This window comes from Oncorhynchus masou, chromosome 8, assembly GCF_036934945.1.
Source record: "Oncorhynchus masou masou isolate Uvic2021 chromosome 8, UVic_Omas_1.1, whole genome shotgun sequence".
Classification (NCBI taxonomy): Eukaryota; Metazoa; Chordata; class Actinopteri; order Salmoniformes; family Salmonidae; genus Oncorhynchus; species Oncorhynchus masou.
Window position 1 is genome coordinate 31,617,191 of NC_088219.1, and position 22,271 is coordinate 31,639,461.

Genomic DNA, 22,271 nt, shown 5'->3' on the forward strand with positions numbered 1-22,271 from the left:
CAGGGGAATATAACTAGAACACTTGTCGAACAGGGGAATATAACTAGACACTTGTAGAAAAGGGGAATATAACTAGAACACTAGTAGAACAGGGGAATCGACCTAGAACACTTGTCGAACAGGGGAAAATAACTATAACACTTGTCGAACAGGGGAATATAACTAGAACACTTTGTAGAGCAGGGGAAAATATCTAGAACACTTTGTAGAGCAGGGGAAAATATCTAGAACACTTTGTAGAGCAGGGGAAAATATCTAGAACACTTTGTAGAGCAGGGGAATATATCTAGAACACTTTGTAGAGCAGGGGAAAATATCTAGAACACTTTGTAGAGCAGGGGAATAAACCTAGAACATTTTGTAGAGCAGGGGAATATAACTAGAACACTAGTAGAACAGGGGAATCGACCTAGAACACTTGTAGAACAGGGGAATCGACCTAGAACACTTGTAGAACAGGGGAATCGACCTAGAACACTTGTAGAACAGGGAAATATAACTAGAACACTTGTAGAACAGGGAAATATAACTAGAACACTTGTCGAACAGGGGAATATAACTAGAACACTTGTAGAACAGGGAAATATAACTAGAACACTTGTAGAACAGGGGAATATAACTAGAACACTTGTAGAACAGGGGAATATAACTAGAACACTTGTAGAACAGGGGAATATAACTAGAACACTTGTAGAACAGGGGAATATAACTAGAACACTTGTAGAACAAGAGGAATAGACCACTAGCAACATCACTTTTTCCCAAACCCATCCTCATGACCACCAGCAGCCACTCCACATTTGTTAATTTCCAACACGAGTCCGCCTGATCCAACTTATCAAGGGCTTGCTGATAAGTTGACTAGTTGACCTGAATCAGTTGTGCTAGTACTGGAATAGGTAAGAAAAGTCAGTGTCAGGGTGTCTTGAGGACAGGGTTGGGAAACACCACCCATTCGTATATATATATATACATATATGCATGCATGACTAAGTCACTTTGGATAAAAGCATCCGTTAAATAGCATATACATTATTATCATTATGATTATTTATTATTCTATTATGAGATCAATAGTGAGTCTGTAGCAGTGAGAGCAGGATGTGTGTCATTAACCTAACATCAGAGGCTCCTCTGAGCAGAGACTCCTGTGGTTATGAGGGTGACACAGACACACATGCCTTACCCCTCCAGCTGGCTTCTTACAATGATCTGCCCTGGCTGTCGGGATTAGCCAAGCTTTACTAGTTGAACAGGGGAATAGACCTACAACACGTGTTACACAAATACACACACAAAGCTTCTTTACTGCAGCTACCTGCACTAAGCGACAAGTTACTAGATCAAAGGCTCAGTGTTTATTTACATCAAGACTGTTATGAGCTCCGTTGTGAAATGTATAGTATGATCACACCACCTACCGTCTATTGTGTATCCAAATGCGTGCAGAGAAAAAAAAAAGAACACGAGCAGATTGATAAACAAGTAAATGGTAGAAAGACTCATTAGATGCCGTGTAAAGGGTCTCAAAACGTGTTTTATGCTTATTTGTTAATTCTAGGGGCAACAAGTGCGTAGTAGGAATAGAAAGAGTAAAATCTGCTGCTGTTCATTCAATGGCGTACTCTTGCTATAGCTAACCACCACTTCTACTGTATAACACACACACACACACAGTTGTGCATTGTCAGACTAACTAATTATTTCCTTTATTATTCAGACCTGTCAAACAGTGTGCCAGAGGGCAGAGGATCCTGCTACTACAATGGAGAGATAGAACATCATTACTCCTCCCATTCAGTCTCTATTGCTCATCTTTTTCATGGGACGTCACTGAACCTGGCATGGACTCTGGAACATCACGTAATAGAGCAAAGTTCTATGTTCTCGTTGTTGGATAGTAACTCTTCAGGTCTCGAGACACAATGCGACTCCATTGCATTGGTCAGATGCTCTTTCACGTTCCCATGACTGACCAGCACAACACGGTGTCTAAGAGAGAGTGTGTGGCACTGCTCATACCAGCATGTGTGCTCCGATCTCCCAGGCTGGAAAAGTAATGATTTGCATTTCCTGAGCAGGATTTCCAAACACTTGTTACACAGTGTTAAATGATTTGAGCATGTGCATGCATGCATGTCCTGTCCTTTATCGGTGTCCATGCTAATATGTTTCCTATGTACTAGGAATACTACTGGTATTTTTTTTATTTTTTTTATTTTACTAGGCAAGTCAGTTAAAGAACAAATTCTTATTTTCAATGACGGCCTAGGAACAGTGGGTTAACTGCCTGTTCAGGGGCAGAACGACAGATTTGTACCTTGTCAGCTCGGGGATTCGTACTTGCAACCTTTCGGTTACTAGTAACGCTCTAACCACTAGGCTACCCTGCCGCCCTGTATGTAGGACTAATTGTGTATTTTGCCTTTAGTCGTACGCCTGACAATGACCATGCACCTGCTTCAAACGTGCCAGTCGTAGTAGAGAGAACAAAATAGTCTGTGCTAAAAGCCTGCTGCGGGACAGGTAGGTATCTGGTGTATGAGGAAGTAAGGGCTCATGTTCAGTTCCCTGTCCCAGAGTCGGATCACTTTCTGGGGCTACATGGCTTACAAAATCTCCCCTGATCCCCCAGCCAGCCAGCTCTTCCAGGAGCAGGGAGGGCTAGGAATGTGGCTCCTCCAGTCCAGCAGAGACCAGCCAGCTTAGGTGACTTTAGAGACCAGATGTTCAGACCACATGGAGAGCCAGTCTCAGTCAGAACAAGACGGCACACCACAGGGAGAGGAGCAGGAAGGAGATAGTCAAATATTTCCACATTGTGAAGAACTCCCTGCTCCCTCAGACACGAGCTGGGGTGTGAGGTCACCCCGGTGGGAGAGTCTGCACACAATTCTCTCCATCAGTTTCCAGCTCAATCACCAAAGGCAATGGTCACTTATAGCTACAGCTGTCCCTCACAAACATTTAGCTGTCTTCTTTTCTAGTTCTGTGTGCATTTATGCCTGTGTAAGTAATCCTCCTAATGTTACTTCCGGTTGGAGCGAGCGGCCGCATCTACACTTCGGTCCGCAGGTAGTATAACTTTTTATAACTTTTCATTACATTTCGTTATAGTACAACGGTTTGATTTGTCTAATCTTTAGCAATTTCTTCTTAGCCAGCTACATAGCCGTCCTTGTATCAACGACAATTGCATAATTATCGTATTTCGTCGTCCTAACGTATCTGCCCAGCAGCTAGCTAAGCAGCTAGCTAAGCAGCTAAGCAGCTAGCTAACATCCACTGTCCACTAGCACTGTAGTAACTATTACACTCAACTGAACGACTCGATTAGCGTAGTGTCAGCTAGCTACATAGTTGTCTTCGTATCCAAGATAATTGTGCAGTTTAGAGTGTGTAGACTTAGAGTGATTATCTTAATTTACCGAGGTTAGCTAGCCAGCTATTTGTCGTCCTTAACGTAGGAAATGCTGCTAGCTAGCTAGCCAACAGCTAGCCAACCTCTACCGAATTGAACTCCAACTACCCGGTCAACATTCCGCGTCGTTCCACAGGTAGTATCACATTTTCATTTCACTTCATTACAGTACAACGGTTTGATTTGTTTGATCGTAGCTAGCCAGCTACATAGCCGTCTTTGTATCTAAGACAATTGTGTAGTCTAGAGCGATTTTCTAGGTTTGCTTTCTAGGTTAGCTGGCCAGCTATTGTCGTTCTTCTACTGTTTGAATAGCAGCACCGTAGTAACTATTACAGTACAACGGTTTGTTTTGTTTGATCGTAGCTAGCTAGATACATAGCCGTCTTTGTATCTAAGACAATTGTGTAGCCTAGAGCGATTTTCTAGGTTAGCCAGCCAGCTATTGTCGTTCTTTTAAGTAACGGAACGCAATCAACCTTGCTAGCTAGCCAGCTAGCCCCGAATAGCAGCACTGTAGAAACTATTACACTCGAAGACTTGATTAGTGTAGTGTCAACATCGCAGCCACTACCAGCTAGCCTACTCCAGCAGTACTGTTTCATTTCAATCATTTTAGTCAATAAGATTCTTGCTACGTAAGCTTAACTTTCTGAACATTCGAGACGTGTAGTCCACTTGTCATTCCAATCTCCTTTGCATTAGCGTAGCCTCTTCTGTACCCTGTTAACTATGTGTCTATCTATCCCTGTTCTCTCCTCTCTGCACAGACCATACAAACGCTCCACACCGCGTGGCCGCGGCCACCCTAATCTGGTGGTCCCAGCGCGCACGACCCACGTGGAGTTCCTGGTCTCCGGTAGCCTCTGGAACTGCCGATCTGCGGCCAACAAGGCAGAGTTCATCTCAGCCTATGCCTCCCTCCAGTCCCTCGACTTCCTGGCACTGACGGAAACATGGATCACCACAGATAACACTGCTACTCCTACTGCTCTCTCTTCGTCCACCCACGTGTTCTCGCACACCCCGAGAGCTTCTGGTCAGCGGGGTGGTGGCACCGGGATCCTCATCTCTCCCAAGTGGTCATTCTCTCTCTCTCCCCTTACCCATCTATCTATCGCCTCCTTTGAATTCCATGCTGTCACAGTTACCAGCCCTTTCAAGCTTAACATTCTTATCATTTATCGCCCTCCAGGTTCCCTCGGAGAGTTCATCAATGAGCTTGATGCCTTGATAAGCTCCTTTCCTGAGGACGGCTCACCTCTCACAGTCCTGGGCGACTTTAACCTCCCCACGTCTACCTTTGACTCATTCCTCTCTGCCTCCTTCTTTCCACTCCTCTCCTCTTTTGACCTCACCCTCTCACCTTCCCCCTACTCACAAGGCAGGCAATACGCTCGACCTCATCTTTACTAGATGCTGTTCTTCCACTAACCTCACTGCAACTCCCCTCCAAGTCTCCGACCACTACCTTGTATCCTTTTCCCTCTCGCTCTCATCCAACACTTCCCACACTGCCCCTACTCGGATGGTATCGCGCCGTCCCAACCTTCGCTCTCTCTCCCCGCTACTCTTTCCTCTTCCATCCTTTCATCTCTTCCCTCTGCTCATACCTTCTCCAACCTTTCTCCTGACTCTGCCTCCTCAACCCTCCTCTCTTCCCTTTCTGCATCCTTTGACTCTCTATGTCCCCTATCCTCCAGGCCGGCTCGGTCCTCCCCTCCCGCTCCGTGGCTCGATGACTCATTGCGAGCTCACAGAACAGAGCTCCGGGCAGCCGAGCGGAAATGGAGGAAAACCCGCTCCCTGCGGACCTGGCATCCTTTCACTCCCTCCTCTCTACATTTTCCTCCTCTGTCTCTGCTGCTAAAGCCACTTTCTACCACTCTAAATTCCAAGCATCTGCCTCTAACCCTAGGAAGCTCTTTGCCACCTTCTCCTCCCTTCTGAATCCTCCTCCCCCTCCCCCCCTCCTCCCTCTCTGCAGATGACTTCGTCAACCATTTTGAAAAGAAGGTCGACGACATCCGATCCTCGTTTGCTAAGTCAAACGACACCGCTGGTTCTGCTCACACTGCCCTACCCTGTGCTCTGACCTCTTTCTCCCCTCTCTCTCCAGATGAAATCTCGCTTCTTGTGACGGCCGGCCGCCCAACAACCTGCCCGCTCGACCCTATCCCCTCCTCTCTCCTCCAGACCATTTCCGGGGACCTTCTCCCTTACCTCACCTCGCTCATCAACTCATCCCTGACCGCTGGCTACGTCCCTTCCGTCTTCAAGAGAGCGAGAGTTGCACCCCTTCTGAAGAAACCTACACTCGATCCCTCCGATGTCAACAACTACAGACCAGTATCCCTTCTTTCTTTCCTCTCCAAAACTCTTGAACGTGCCGTCCTTGGCCAGCTCTCCCTCTATCTCTCTCAGAATGACCTTCTTGATCCAAATCAGTCAGGTTTCAAGACTAGTCATTCAACTGAGACTGCTCTTCTCTGCATCACGGAGGCGCTCCGCACTGCTAAAGCTAACTCTCTCTCCTCTGCTCTCATCCTTCTAGACCTATCGGCTGCCTTCGATACTGTGAACCATCAGATCCTCCTCTCCACCCTCTCCGAGTTGGGCATCTCCGGCGCGGCCCTCGCTTGGATTGCGTCCTACCTGACAGGTCGCTCCTACCAGGTGGCGTGGCGAGAATCTGTCTCCTCGCCACGCGCTCTCACCACTGGTGTCCCCCAGGGCTCTGTTCTAGGCCCTCTCCTATTCTCGCTATACACCAAGTCACTTGGCTCTGTCATAACCTCACATGGTCTCTCCTATCATTGCTATGCAGACGACACACAATTAATCTTCTCCTTTCCCCCTTCTGATGACCAGGTGGCGAATCGCATCTCTGCATGTCTGGCAGACATATCAGTGTGGATGACGGATCACCACCTCAAGCTGAACCTCGGCAAGACGGAGCTGCTCTTCCTCCCGGGGAAGGACTGCCCGTTCCATGATCTCGCCATCACGGTTGACAACTCCATTGTGTCCTCCTCCCAGAGCGCTAAGAACCTTGGCGTGATCCTGGACAACACCCTGTCGTTCTCAACCAACATCATGGCGGTGGCCCGTTCCTGTAGGTTCATGCTCTACAACATCCGCAGAGTACGACCCTGCCTCACCCAGGAAGCGGCGCAGGTCCTAATCCAGGCACTTGTCATCTCCCGTCTGGATTACTGCAACTCGCTGTTGGCTGGGCTCCCTGCCTGTGCCATTAAACCCCTACAACTCATCCAGAACGCCGCAGCCCGTCTGGTGTTCAACCTTCCCAAGTTCTCTCACGTCACCCCGCTCCTCCGCTCTCTCCACTGGCTTCCAGTTGAAGCTCGCATCCGCTACAAGACCATGGTGCTTGCCTACGGAGCTGTGAGGGGAACGGCACCGCAGTACCTCCAGGCTCTGATCAGGCCCTACACCCAAGCAAGGGCACTGCGTTCATCCTCCTCTGGCCTGCTCGCCTCCCTACCATTGAGGAAGTACAGTTCCCGCTCAGCCCAGTCAAAACTGTTCGCTGCTCTGGCCCCCCAATGGTGGAACAAACTCCCTCACGACGCCAGGACAGCGGAGTCAATCACCACCTTCCGGAGACACCTGAAACCCCACCTCTTCAAGGAATACCTAGGATAGGATAAGTAATCCTTCTCACCCCCCCCTCCTTAATGACTTAGATGCACTATTGTAAAGTGGCTGTTCCACTGGATGTCAGAAGGTGAATTCACCAATTTGTAAGTCGCTCTGGATAAGAGCGTCTGCTAAATGACTTAAATGTAAATGTTATAAAGTGTAAGGTATTATGTTTGTATTATATTGCCACAGCTACACAAGTTGCAACTTATAACTTCCACCATTTAAAAGTAGTCAACTGGGTGGGGATTGATTAGGGTTGGGAGTGATCAGCCAATGATGAGAGAGCAATGTCTTCATCAAATTGGGTTGCCTCGGGTTTGTAAATATCCAGGAGCCAAGACCAATGTTTATACGAGGATGTTGATCCCAAGATCCAGACCCAAAGAGTTGAGACTGTGACAAGTGAAAGACAAAATGTATGTGGTCTTGAGCAGTCTCAAGACCAAAACAACTAGATCAAGAGTCCATGGGTCCTTTCTTCAAAATGTCGAGTAAACTCGAGTACAGTACAGCACAGTAGGGTACAGTACATTATTGCACATTATAGACACATTTGTTTTGGCCAAAAATATATAAATTTTTGGGCTCTTGAAGGGTTGGAGCCCCCCTGCTGGCTATGCATATCAATATTCTACACCGTTTCCTGAAGTGTCCCCTACCCACATAGTGATCCTCTTTAGGTCATTTGGTATAGCATGGCGCATGCAACGTTAAAATAGAAATAGCCTCAATGGCACTGCCAGTGCTGCCACAGATACAGAGGAGAACTCTATATACAGTGCCTTCGGAAAGTATTCAGACCCCTTGACTTTTTACAAATATTGTTACGTTACAGCCTTATTCTAAAATTGATTACATTTTTAAAAATCTGCAGCAATCTAAACACAGTACCCCCTAATGACAAAGCGAAAACAGGTTTTTTTGAAAAACAGAAATACCTTCTTTACATACAGTAAGTATTCAAACCCCTTGTTATGAGACTCGAAATTGAGCTCAGGTGCATCCTGTTCCCATTGATCATCTTTGAGATGTTTCTACAACTTCATTGGAGTCCACCTCTGGGAAATTGAATTGATTTTATATGATTTGGAAAGGCACACACACCTGTCTACATAAGCTCCAACAGTTGACAGTGCATGTCAGAGCAAAAACCAAGCCATGAGGTTGAAGGAATTGTCCGTAGAGCTCCGAGACAGAATTGTGACGAGGAACAGATCTGGGGAAGGGAACCAAAACATTTCCTGCAGCATTGGCCAGTCAGAAGCCACTCCTCAGTAAAAGGCACATGAAGCCCGATTGCAGTTTGTCAAAAGGCACCTAAAGACTCTCCGACCATGAGAAACAAAATTCTCTGGTCTGATGAAACCAAGATTGAACTCTTTGGCCTTAATGCCAAGCATCACGTCTGGAGGAAACCTGGCACCATACCTACGGTGAAGCATGGTGGTGGCAGCATCATGCTGTGGGGATGTTTTTCAGCAGCAGGGACTGGGAGACTAGTCAGGATCGAGGGAAAGATGAACGGAGCAAAGTACAGAGAGATCCTTGATGAAAACTTGCTCCAGAGTGCTCAGGACCTCAGACTGGGGGGTGAAGGTTCACCTTCCAACAGGACAACGACCCTAAGCACACAGCCAAGACAGTGCAAGAGCGGCTTCGGGACAAGTCTCTGAATGTTCTTGAGTGGTCCAGCGGGAGCCCGGACTTGTACCCTATCGAACATCTCTGGAGAGACCTGAAAATAGCTTTGCAGCAATGCTCCCCATCCAACCTGACAGAGCTTGAGAGGATCTGCAGAGAAGAATGGGAGAAACTACCCAAATACAGGTGTGCCAAGCTTGTAGCATCATATGCAAGAAGACTCGAGGCTGTAATTGCTGCCAATTGCCACTTCAACAAAGTACGGAGTAAAAGTGTCTGAATGAATACGAATACTTTCCGAAGGCACTATAAAGATCCTGTATAATCCTATGATTAGACCCATACAAAAATGTTGCGTGCAGACATATTAGGTCCTGTACCGGTAAGAATGTCAATCTACTTTCGTCTTCTACTTTCCATCTTTTTCTATGGTATTATGGCGGTCGGTAAACAATCGGTAGAGGTGGATGCCGCCACCTACTGTACAGGTGGTATACTATAGAAAAAATATCCATTGTAGGAAAGGGGAAAAAAAACAACATCCAACAAAATACAAAAATAGATACATAAGCAACATCCCACTCGTTCCGTCACATTCCAATTCAAGACACATCCCTACACAGGCTTAGGGGCCTGTGAGGGCAGAACATCCTTTTACAGTATTTCTTGCAATGCCTCGGCTGTAAACTCAGAGTCCAAAAAAGCGTTCTGCTGCCCTCACAATGATTTCTTCTTCTTTTGTGCTGTGCAGTTTATGACCATAGTAATAAATGATACAAAGTCCACCTTTTTCACATGTAATATATCAGGATCCATTGATTGCCGAGATAAATTCACTGGTACAGGCCTAAAAACATTGCGACTTCAAAGCCACCAGCTCGTTCCACTGCCCTGCAGATAGGAGACACGCTGGACAGCCCTTAGTCTCTCCATCTCGGGAGCATGTTTGCCACCACAAATGCAGCATCTAACCTCCACTAGCATTCGATACTCTTCCCAATTGCATACACTTGACACATGTCCAAAACTTTCGCATTTACGGCACTGAAGGGGTTTGTGCCGAATGGTCTTACAGGGTATCTCATATAGCCTAACATCACATGAAATAACAAAAGTGTGGATGAAGTGAATTTCTTCACTCCATCAACCATACGGGTCAGTCGACGGGCGCGAACCAATCCACCTACTTCCTCAGGCATTTCGTCTGCACACACTTAATCCCCCACCCCAGAGATAACCCTCTCGATAGGCACTCTGTTTTGAAGATCCATACACAAAACATTCCACTCATATATCTCCTTGAGGCACAATGCACGCCTCTACTGCTCTGCAGATGCCACTTCACCGAAACGCATCCATGATATTTACGGATCAAAATTGTTCTTTAGGTGTTTCTTAGTTTCCATCTAGGACTGTTACGGTGGCCATATTACCGCCACAACGGCAGTCACGAGTCGAGGCGGCAGTCAAATTCCACGTGACTGTTTAGTCATTAGGCTTCTCCAAGCTCTGATGCTGCTGATGGTCATTAATAGCCTACCAAACTTGCTAACTGCCTGGTACTCAGCACTCTTCATGAGAGCTCATGAGCTCATGTTGCGCAACATTTCTATAGGCTATGCAATTAGGCTAGGCCTACTACATTTGTTTCTCAGCGTTCCTAATATTAAGCACATTGCTTCTCTTTACAACAGGAGTATAGCCTACCTGGCTGGCATAAAAATTAACCCCAGGAAAAGCATCCTCCATTCGCCATTTAAGTGCATAGATGTATTTTTCTTCCCTGCCTCGGTTTAGATACAAGTGCATGATAAAGGTAAATTCTAAATCAAAACAAATTTAACACATATAAATAATTTAGTATATGTAAAGACAAGATTAAATCATTCTCACTCTCTGTGCTATCAACTTCAACCAACTCACCAACAGATTTAAAATGTTTAAAAAACATACATTTCCGCCATCTTCCTTCGAAGTATCAATCACACGACTTCTCAATTTACTTTCACTCCTGATTACAACAGGTTGTTGTTCACTAGCTCTACCCCTTCCGGCATCTTCATGGTAGTCAGCCATTTAAAGCATTACATTGTTCTCCCACGCAGTTTATATTACAGCTAATATCCCAGGAAACAGGGGACGTCCTGAGGACATTCGGCAACATTCCCATTAGTTCCCTTAAGGGTTTCAGCACGACGTTATACCACTGATGTTCTGAGAACGTTCTAAGAATGTTGCATGATGGTCCCAAGGGTATGTTCTCTGAAAGACCTTTGTGTAGTTCCCATCAATGGTCCCAAGGTAATGTTCTCTGGGGGATCTTTTTATAGTTACAGGTTTGTCATGGCCCCCTGAAGGTCCCCTGAACGTTCTTGGGACGTTGTGTCCTGGTCCCCTGGAGGTTTTGTCTAGTTCCCAGTTTGTCCCGGGGGGACGTCCAAAAAACTCCTCTGGGATGTCCCTGAGACTAACCGGGAACTAAACAAAGCCTCACGGGGACCATGACACAACGTCCTGACCACTTTAGGCAGCCACTTTATGACTTCCCGGAGAGGTCCTAATAACTCGTTATTGTTTGCATTACTTATGTGTATTCCAGCAATGTATTATGTATGCATACTCCCTATAATGTTTGCCATTATGTTTGTGTACATTTCTTCATATTATTATGCATATTTTTACCACTATGTTCATGAACATCCCAGCGTATTACCATTGTACTACTATGTTACACTACTGTGTTGATGAATCCTTGTACAATTTTAATTGTATTATCATTCCTATCTCTCCTGTAGAAACCACATTATACTACTGTTTTCCTCATTACTCTTGGATTAAAATGTTCATAGTGAATCAACCGCTTAGAGCAGGGTTGTCAAACTTATTCCATACGTACTGTGCAGACTGACAATCGGTCTGGTAAATTCTCCTTCAGACAGTCAGTCATTACTTTAAATTGAAAAAAAAGACAGTCAGTCAGTGGTTCCGGCCTTGTGGAAGGGTGATGAGTGAAGGCGTTGGTAAGGGAATTAGCAGTTTGCTTCCACATGGTTTCCGGGTTCACCAGTGGGGTTGTAACATTAGAGGGTCCTGGAGAGGGGCTGTTGTTCATCTGTGGTTTGATGGCAGCAGCTATACATACTGAACATACCTACAGTACCTATTGTAAGCTATACTTCTTAAATCTACCCAACATATGGGTAATTGGGCACTCCAGTTTTCAATACAGATCATTAACAGGATAAGGGCAGAACTGTGACCATCCCCCTTTCTCACGGTCCTTAGATTTAAAAAAATAATATATACGTTAACTCATCAACAATATGGTCCTGCTGTAGACATCGTCAACAGGTGATTTTTACTGAAGATAAATGTGGTATTTCACATTCAACTTCCTTAATTCGAGCACCTTGGACAGCAAGGTAGGCTAGCAAATGTTTATTTTCTCCCTTTTCACTGCCCCGGGCTGGAATAACACTGCTACACAGTTTTAAAAAGAAATAATAAACAAAGACAGGAAGGATACAACTTGTTCCTGAGATAGATAGCACCAGCTAGCAAGCAGCTCATCTGCATTTCCCCAGTGGAGGGACAGCCTTATCACTCTATTATCTGGCCTTCAGATATGATTGGGGTCAGGCCACAACCATAAAGTTGAAGCAAAGCTCCCAACATCAAACACACAGGGGAGAGGCGTGGCCTGGGGGTCTGGCATTAGGCCATCCTGCCATGCGATGACAAAGCTTAGACTCAGACTCTCATGTACCCTCCTTTGGTTTTTCATTCTTAAAGGAAAGAATGGAGGAAAAATGGGAAAAGGTTTAGTTACCACAGAGTTGTGTTTTGAGCGGGATCAAAGCAGCCTTGAGTGTCATTGTATTTCTTTGTGAGGTAAAGGAGGGATTGAAATGGGGGGGGGGGTGTTGTACTATACTCCATCTCTCACCATTATCTCCTTGGTTCTTCTTCTTCTTCGGTCTTTCCAGGGCAGCCTACGTGCCTTCCTGGTGCGAACAGTTATAGAGTCATATCTGTCACACAGAGGGCAGGCCATGGCCTCAGTCAATCCCTCCAAGATACTACGTGCCTTCGAGGCGAACAGCTACAGAGAATCATCTCCTATTTGTCAGAGCCGGCCATAGCTTCAGTCAGCCAGCCAGTCAGTAAGTCAGCCAGTCAATCTCTCAAGTCCCTGAGGTGTCATTGGTGATATGACAAGGCCAGCCCTTCCTCTGAGGCTCTGAAGCTCTGTTTAAGGACAGAGAGAAATGTCTGTGCAGACAGCTGCAGGCACATAGGGAGAGTGAGCTTTGAGGTGTACAGGGTCAGTGGTCATTCCTATTCATATTAACTAAAAGGAGTAAGGAGTTCTGGTTGGTGGTTTAAGAGGTTTTATGAGACAGACAGCCAAACAGGCAGAGGTAATTGTAAGGCTGGCATAATTCAGATTTTAAATATTTAGCTAGTTAAATTAGCCAGCTTTACAATTGCCTCTGCCTGAATGGTGTCAGCTATTTTTTTTCTACTATTCTTTTGAACTTAAGAACATTAATTTAAGTATTTAGAGTACTATATAAAGTAGAGAACATTGAACAGAACAAGGCTTTGTCAAATGTGTATTTGTAAGTTGCAACTGCTAATTATTTTGCCAATTTCCCTGGAAAAAGTGAAGAGTGAATTAAGTTTACAGTGGCTTACCTTCATTATTTTATAAAGCCTTAGTGTTACATTGTTGTGATATAGCATATTGGAAGGACATCAGAAACGTGATATGGAAGTACTGGCTGATAGTGCCCTTTCAGTCTACGATCTTCCAAACAGACGGGGACAAACTCTTTAGCCGATCCACTCACGTAGAATTTAGCGTAGCCTTTACCATAGCCCTCTCAAGTAGCATTTAGCGAAGTATTCACCAGGTTTAGCCTTCAGAGGGGGTGAAGGGGTGAGGCCAGGAGGGGGGGGGGTGCAGCCAGGTCAAGTAACAGAGTGATAGGGCCTTCATTCTAGCCTTGCCCAAAAGGGGAAGAGGGGGAGAGAGAGAGTGAAAGAAAGAAAGCAGGGTCATGTTGCAGGCTGATGGGGATGGATGAGGGTGGATAACGCTCCTACCACACTAGGGGCCCCATACGCCGCCCAGGACAGAAGCCAGTTAATCAGCCCATGATGCGGTTACTGAAAGTGAGGGCCTTATGAGTAATGCACAGCACAGGACCGGAGGTAAACCCACAACAGGGACGCAGGACTAGATGTACACACACCAGGGGGGTGAAAAATATCTTCAGGATATATTTCTTCCCCCACTATTAGTGACACAATATTCTATACTCTATTTCTCTATACCAGCCTCATGATATGTAGTGTTCGTGGTCTCCATGTACATAGGGCCACAGCAGTGTACAAGAGGTTACCACTGGGGCATTTGGCCTAACACGATTTTTCACACCTTGGTGTTGAGCTGATTTTTGTGTCAGGTGTAAGGTCAGCAAAGCTGTGGTTTGGCTTGTCTCTACAGGACTGGCTTCATTCCATACAACGGTTTTGCTAGTCACTCAACTCATTATTTGGAGATAGTATGTCTTCCTAAGATCCAATGTTTGAGGGGATCAGTTTGAGCAAGGCAAGAGGAGCAGAATAGCTCATCGGGATCACATAATGAGTAGCTATTTGGGCTGCATGGTGATTTATAGACCAGTGATTTCGCACAGTCCGACTCAACTGCTATTGTAGCTAGTCAATCACAAACACACATGTCTTCCTCATATAACTGCCTGAGTCTGGGTGAATTGTATTAGGTGTACACATGATTAAGAACACTTTTACTCTATGATAGATTCAAGTGGTATCAAAAATAACCAGCGACTAGACAATTTACTGTAATGTAAAGCTGCAAAATTCTCGTGCGCCACCTCCGGAGGTCGCGGTCGAACTTGCCCAAGTCCACCCTCTCTGAGCAGTCGGATATAAACAGAATTGTCTCTTCAAACGTAATTCTCCTACAGTAAAAAATCTTAATAGCAGAGCCATGTATTTGCATATTTTATACTTTATTATATTATTTGTTTACCGTCTGTGATCACTAGCCTATGCTCTATGCTGCTGCGAGTGCGCAGGTGTGGAAAGCATGGAATTGCGGTTATTATCACGCCCTGACCTTAGAGCTTTTTATGTCTCTATTTTAGTTTGGTCAGGGTGCGATTTGGGTGGGCATTCCATGTTCTTTATTTCTAGGTTTTGTGTTTCTATGTTCTGGCTGGGTATGGTTCTCAATCAGGGACAGCTGTCTATCATTGTCTCTGATTGGGAATCATACTTAGGCAGCCTGTTTTGCCACCTTAGGTTGTGGGATGTCGTTATTTTGTTAGCTTTGTAAAGCCTACAGAACGGGACGTTCGTTATCCTTTTGTTTAGTGTTCTGAGAAAATCAAGAACCATGAACACGTACCACGATGCACCTTGGTCTACTTCACACGACGAGCGTTACAGAACATCCCATCACCAGAGGACCAAGCAGCGTGGAAGACATCCTGGACGGTAAGGGATCCTACACATGGGAGGAGATCCTGGCTGGATGGGATTGCCTCCCATGGGAACCAGCGTTATAAGGGAACACGGCTGGCAAGGAAGCACGGGAGGCAGCCCCCCCCCAAAAAAATTGGGGGAGACCTGAGCCCACTACCCGTGCTTACCGTGGCGAGCAGGTGACTGGTCAGGCCCCGGGCTGTCTCGGCCGAGCATTCACAGGACGGTGTGCTCGGTGCCAGCGTCCCGCAGATGCCGGGTGGAAGTGGGCATCCAGCCAGAACGGGTGGTGCCAACTCTACGCTCGAGACCGCCAGTGCACCTCCACGGCCCAGTGTATCCGGTGCCTCGGTCAAGTATGTCTCACAGGTGAGTCCTGTGCCTGCCCTTCGGTCCGGAGCGTCCAGAGGCGCCCTTCGGTCCGGAGCGTCCAGAGGCGCCCTTCGGTCCGGAGCGTCCAGAGGCGCCCTTCGGTCCGGAGCGTCCAGAGGCGCCCTTCAGTCCGGAGCGTCCAGAGGCGCCCTTCGGTCCGGAGCGTCCAGAGGCGCCCTCCAGTCCGTGGCACGCTACGAGGGTCCCCAGTCCGGGGTTGGCGGCAAGGGTCCCCGCTCTAGAGGCGCAACCTAAGTGGGCCAAGCCAGAGGTGGAGCGGGATCTATGTCCCTCACCAGAGCCGCGAAATGCGGCCTGAACACGCCCTGACCTTAGATCTTTTTATGTCTCCATTTTGGTTTGCCCAGGGTGTGATTTGGGTGGGAATGTTCTTTATTTCTAGGTTTTGTGTTTCTATGTTTTGGCCGGGTATGGTTCTCAATCAGGGACAGCTGTCTATCGTTGTCTCTGATTGGGAATCATACTTAGGCAGCCTGTTTTGCCACCTTAGGTTGTGGGATGTTTTTTTGTTAGCTCTGTAAAGCCTACAGAACGTGACGTTCGTTATTCTTTTGTTTAGTGTTCTGAGAAAAATCAAGAACCATGAACACGTACCACGATGCACCTTGGTCTACTTCATACCACGAGCGTTACAGTTATTCAAAAAGAGAAAATATGTTTAAATATAGCCCATCCAATCAATTTTGAGAGCTGTTTGGCAAATGTAGGTGTTTTAGAAACCTTAGAATCTGCTGTTTCTGACCATATTTTAGGAATAAAAGTCACTATTTGGTATTCTCGGTTCCTCGGTTTTATACACGTGGTATGCGGTTGTGAGTCCGGTTGGATTTAATGCAAAAGTCTCTAAAACTACGTTGGAGGCGGCTTATGGCAAAGAACTGAACGTTCAATTCTATGGCAACAGCTCTGGTGGACATTCCTGCAGTCAGCATTGCATTTGCACACTCCCTCAAAACTTGAGACATCTGTGGCATTGTGTTGTGTGACAAAACTGTACATTTTAGAGTGGCCAGCACAAGGTGCACCTGTGTAACAATCATGCTGTTTAATCAGCTCCTTGATTTGCCACACTTGTCAGATGGATGGATTATCTTGGCAAAGGATAAATGCTTACTAAGAGGGATGCGAACAAATTTGTGCACAGAATGAGAAATAAGCTTTTTTTGCGTATGGAATATTTCTTGGATATTTTATTTCATCTCAAAAAGCATGGGGACCAACACTTTACACGTTGCGTTTATTTTTGTTCAATGTATTTCAGAGAATTTTGGTCTTTAATATATGGCAGACAAACAAGTTCCCTAACTTCTTTCCCTTCCACTTGCCTCCTCCATTTTTGCATTAATGTTGCAATCAGTTGTTTACAAGTTTGAATAGCTGCATGTATGACATAACTCCACCATTCCTATTCATAATATAATTCACGACTATATTACCTTTTTGTCATTAAGATTTTTTTTTTATCAATCAGTATATGAGTTTAAACATAATATTTGTTGTAATATGTGTTCTGTCTTTTCTGGAATATAAATGATTTATTGTAACCTGCTTTGTATGGCTTGTTTAAGAAAGGGTGATACTTTGACAGGTATTCACTTGTCCATGGTTGCAGGATCTTATCTGTTTCTACTAACTTTCTATGGAAATGTGTTGTGGTAAATGATCTTATATCTTTAGGGCTATGAATACCAAATATGTCTACTTCACAATCAGCCCATTTTATTGGTAAACCACATGGTAATGTAAAGGTTGTGTATTTTAACGATCCAATACGTAATATGGTACACTAATCATAACTTGGTTTTAGTCCAGAGGGGCAAGAGAAGTAATCTAGATCTTCAATGAGACCGTGCAGGTATCCAGATTGCAGACTTAAGGGGAAACTTGAGTCATCGGCATACATTGACACTTTTATTTTTCAGCCCAGGATTTATTATCCCTTGATGTTCCGTTCCCTTCTTTGTCAATTACACACGGCACTGTTCATCAGTCTCTTCATTAAGAAGACAATTGATATATATTGTCACCCTTCAGACTAATGTCAATTTAATAATTTCTTTATTATTACATGTGTGAAATTTGTTTCAATATAAATTAGGTGTAGTTTCAATGGGACATCGTCAGATCGGTAGCTATCTGTCGGGTGAAGGGCAGGGGGGAAAATGACATGTCCTCATAAAACTGCTTATAACAAAAACTATGTTTGTGATATCGAAATTCTGAAGTCAGTGTGTTAAATTGATTTAATTAGGAAAAGTCAAGGATGGAAGGGGAGTTGACTTAAAATTCTAGCTGCGGGGAAAAAATGTTTAGTCGCCAAGCCCCCGAACCATCTCTCGGCACATGCATTTCCATTGTTTATGTAAAAAGGTTTATGTACATATTATGCAAATTAAAATCTCATTCGGAAACCTCTGCTTCAACTCTCTTCAATCTGAATAGGCTGTTGATACACCAGAGGGCAAAACCTCTCCACCAAGGACTTATTTCACCACAGAGTGTTAAAGTACAATCTTATCTTATCGACTACCAACAGACCTCTTGCTAACTATACCTCTCAGCATATAGGTGACCTCTCTCTTGGGCTAGCCCAGATTAGTGTGTCAGTGCGTGAGGATGTGGGATCAGCAGGCCAGGGCCATAGGATCAGAAATCATCCCTGGACACAGGCTCCTTACAGCATGACTCATTAAATCCCAACCCCACCACACTGTTCCTGGTCAGGTCCTCCACCCTGAAGAGGGTCCTTAAGCCTAGCCTCTGGCTGGGGTTTGAACCTTAATACAGTGTTGGCACAGAGCTAGTTACAAGGCTAATAACAGAAAGATAGTGACAGAGAGCTACCTTCTCAGGGCTAGCAAAAAACTGTTGTGACCTTTGGAGGGTATGCTTGGTCTGGGCATGTGTGGTTCTTTGTAGTCTTGTTTGATTGGTATTCAACTTTGCATTCACTCTTACCTACTTAGTCAAGGCATAGGCCTTCATCCCTGGTTCAGGGTGAAGTACTTTCCCCACCCGCGCTTCCCTATCTCTCTCACATGTTAAGGTGGCTGTTTTTGCAGTGTACTTGGAAAACGATCTTTGGGAAACTTGCTATCGGCTGTAAAGGATTGTGTAAACAGTGGCTGTATCTTTCCTAGTGACTGTGCACTTTTAAGTCTTAAGACACTTTGGAATTTCCTCTAACAATACCTGTACAGGTGTGACGCCACTTGAAAGAAAAGAACAAGGAAGTAAGAGATGTTTTCAAAATCTAACCAGCATGTGCCATGCAGTGTGTCTATCACTGGTTTGCTCTATGTGTTCTCTAAAGCAGAAAGAAGAGGAAACAATACACTGATAAGACAGTAAATAGACAAAGAATGAGGAATCAATTATTTCTTATAAAGGTTCTTAGTAGGCAACTTCAGATTAAAGGTGTGGCCAGAACTTTAAAAAAAAAGTATTTCCTTGTTAAACTATGAAGCAATGAATGCACATTGAATGTGTGTGGAAATTATTCAGAAGGAGATCAAATATATCCAAAGGTTCTCTTTGCTCTCTTTTTCAATGCATTTGACAGGCTGATGTCCCCCCACCCACCCAGTTACTGCTTCAGACATATACCAGAATAAAATCTACAGAATGAATGGATTACATACTCTGTACAAATAACTGCGCAAAGTAGTACAATGCCATCTGGAGGATTAGATATGAGGAGAATGAGTGTAACAGCCTATACAACCCAAACATTCAAACTTTCCACGTGGTTGCATGTTCCTGAGAAGCAAGCACAATTGGTTGGGTATACTTTACAACAGAGGCCACACAGACTGAAGGAGAAGTGCCACATGCTTTGTGGTGTTGTTTTATATACAGACATGTTTGTAACCATGGATTATTTTACCCCGACGAGCGACAACACTTGGCTCTAGTGTTTTTTTAGACGCGTCCAATCTAATTGACTGTGACAGGATCTCGGGAAAAAGGATTACCGTGCCCTCTCAAGCCGTCTCGAAGAAGCAACCGTAACATGCGGCTTATCCAGACCTCATTTGCTTAGCCTATAAGATTCGTTAGCTACTGAGAATTGAGCAAATGTAGGCTGCTAAATAGTTAACACGTAGTTAATTCTCTGTACCACAAAGCTGAACATCCTTACTCGAAAGGTGTTGTAATTTACACTAAGTAGGTCCCCCTGCTTTTAAAATGGAATTCTCAAAAGGTACACAATGCCATGCCAGATTCAATGCAATGACAGAAATATTTTCCATGATGGAACACTTTTGGCGACAAAAGGTCTATGCGTAATTACGCTTAGATTCCAGAAAATGTATATAGCGTATGTTGAAATAGGAACTCTATCAAATTCGTAGTATTGGGAACATCTGCTACTCAGTAGTAACGTGCAAATAAATGACCCCACTTCTGACTGGGGCAATATTTGAAGCGCAACATGCACAGCCAACAGCCCCACTATATAGTGGACAATTCAAGTCCCAATTTTGGATAGACTATTGTAAAATAATTATTTTCAGATTTAAAACTGGTTCATACTCACTTGTTTTTATCCGTGCTCATTCTACCGGAGTTTTATGTCCAGCTTTTTGTCAGGGATGACTCCAGAGGCGAGCTGAAGCCGACGTCCCAGTTCTCTTGTTCAATAAAATCAAGAAAGTTGTTATTGAGTTTCAAACAACGAAATACATTTGCAACACGGGTCTCACTCCATAGAGCAACTCTCCCGGATTTGAGAAGTAGCCTATTAATCTCCAAGAGGAGTAGCCTAATATCGTCTAGAAATGCTTATAGTGAAACTATCTGGCAGTAATCAATGTTATTTCGTCGGTCCTACAAACTACATAGAAACTGAGTTTCAGATTATTCATACCGCGACATATTCTATCACAGCATTCTAAGTAAATCTTCGAGTTTTCGCGATGGTTGTGTATTTCGCTGCGCGCGTCTGAAGAAGCTCTTCGAGCGCGCAGTGTCTTTTTCAATTTTTAAAGTTCCATCCCTCTTTCAACGTCACGCCACGAGTGGGAGGGAGAGGTCAGAAAAAGTCAGAGAAATAATTAATGTTATCAGCACGGTGTAGAAAAAAATCAAGGTGAAACTGACTTGTACCTGTTTACTTTCTACACTAACAGGGAGTCTCACAATGCCTCGAAGAACCCGACTAGTAGGTAACATAGCTCATAACATAGTGGTCAGAATTATGACCAGCTGGCCTTATGGTTGTCAGAAAAATATGTCATATTCCTGTCAGTAAAAATAAGTTTTAAAAAAACGTCTTTAGTCAACCAGTTTGTGACTAGATCCAAAATTTCCCCCCAAAAAGTTATTCCAAAAACCCCCATAGGAGATGGGGTTAATCGAGGAACCCCTTTAGTTCCTCGATACCCAACAGAAAAATGTGGATTTGAATTTGAGAAGACAGCAGGTGCAGGCACTTAACTGAAAAATTGAAAGCTCTCCTCATGTAGAGGTAAGGGTTCTCCCTTGAATGATCTAAATTCATAATGTTTTATGATGATACCATATATCTTTTCATATTTGTGCAAATGGCTGTGTTGTTTGACACTCATTTTTAAAATGATTTCTAAACAAGAAAATGTACAATTCAATGGCTGTCAATCAACAAAGAGGTAAGAATATGTTAAAGAATTTACCCGCATTGGGTGCAGATGACTGAAATGCTAACTTATTTGTGTCTGTGTGTCTGCAGGTATACAGGCAAGGAGGCACACAAAGTTATGTACAATTGTTATTGGTTTGTCTCATAATGTTATGCAGATCACAAGTGTCATCTCATTTGAATCTCTAAAATCTTATAGCACCCAGAGGCCCCTACATTATAAACAAGGTATGTGTATGAAAACCGTTGTCAAATGTGACGTTTTTTCATACATTTTACCACAAAAACCAAGGTATTGAATACAGTTCTATAATTTTTTGTATTTACAGACTTCACCCTCCTTATACTTCTGATGACTATAACAGGAAACCTATGTGATCACCATGCATTGCAAAATCATTCTGGCTATTGATAGCCTACAGAGGACATCAACATGCCAGAGGATAAATCCATTGTACTTGGGGCTTTGTTGGGAGTTTACCTCATATTTAGATTTTTGAATTCTGCTTTGCCACTAAAATCATAATAAACATCGAAAACTTAAAGACTGTGTTATTGCACCAAATGGAACCTTTAAACTGCCTGCACTCAAAGTTCATCTATACACTGAGTGTACCAAACATTAGGAACACCTTTCTAATATTGAGTTGCAACTCCCAGTTTGCCATCAGAACAGCCTCAATTCGTCGGGGCATGGACTCTACAAGGCGTCGAAAGCGTTCCACAGGGATGCTGGCCCATGTTGACTTCAATGCTTCCCACAGTTGTGTCAAATTGGCTCAATGTTCTTTGGGTGGTGGACCATTCTTGACAGAAACGAGAAACTGTTGAATGTGAAAAACCCAGCAGCGTTGCCGTTCTGGACAAGCCGGTGCGCCAGGCACCTACTGCCATACCCCGTTCAAAGGCACTTAAATATTTTGTCTTGCACATTCACCCTCTGAATGGCACACATACTCAATCCATGTCTTCTCTCCTACATCTACACTGATTGAAATGGATTTAACAAGT

The 22,271-nt window shown here is 44.5% G+C and overlaps 1 protein-coding gene across 2 annotated transcripts in view; it reads right to left on the reverse strand.

The window, feature by feature from the left end:
- LOC135544526 (electrogenic sodium bicarbonate cotransporter 1-like) overlaps positions 1 to 20,599 on the reverse strand; it is an 83,302-nt gene extending 62,703 nt beyond the window's left edge. For both annotated transcript variants that reach the window (XM_064972201.1, XM_064972202.1), the window contains exon 1: positions 20,181 to 20,599. In XM_064972201.1, coding sequence (XP_064828273.1) covers positions 20,181 to 20,200 — 20 coding nt within the window. In that variant the 5' untranslated portion in view covers positions 20,201 to 20,599. The remainder of the gene's footprint in view (positions 1 to 20,180) is intronic.
- Between the last annotated feature and the right edge of the window lie 1,672 nt (positions 20,600 to 22,271).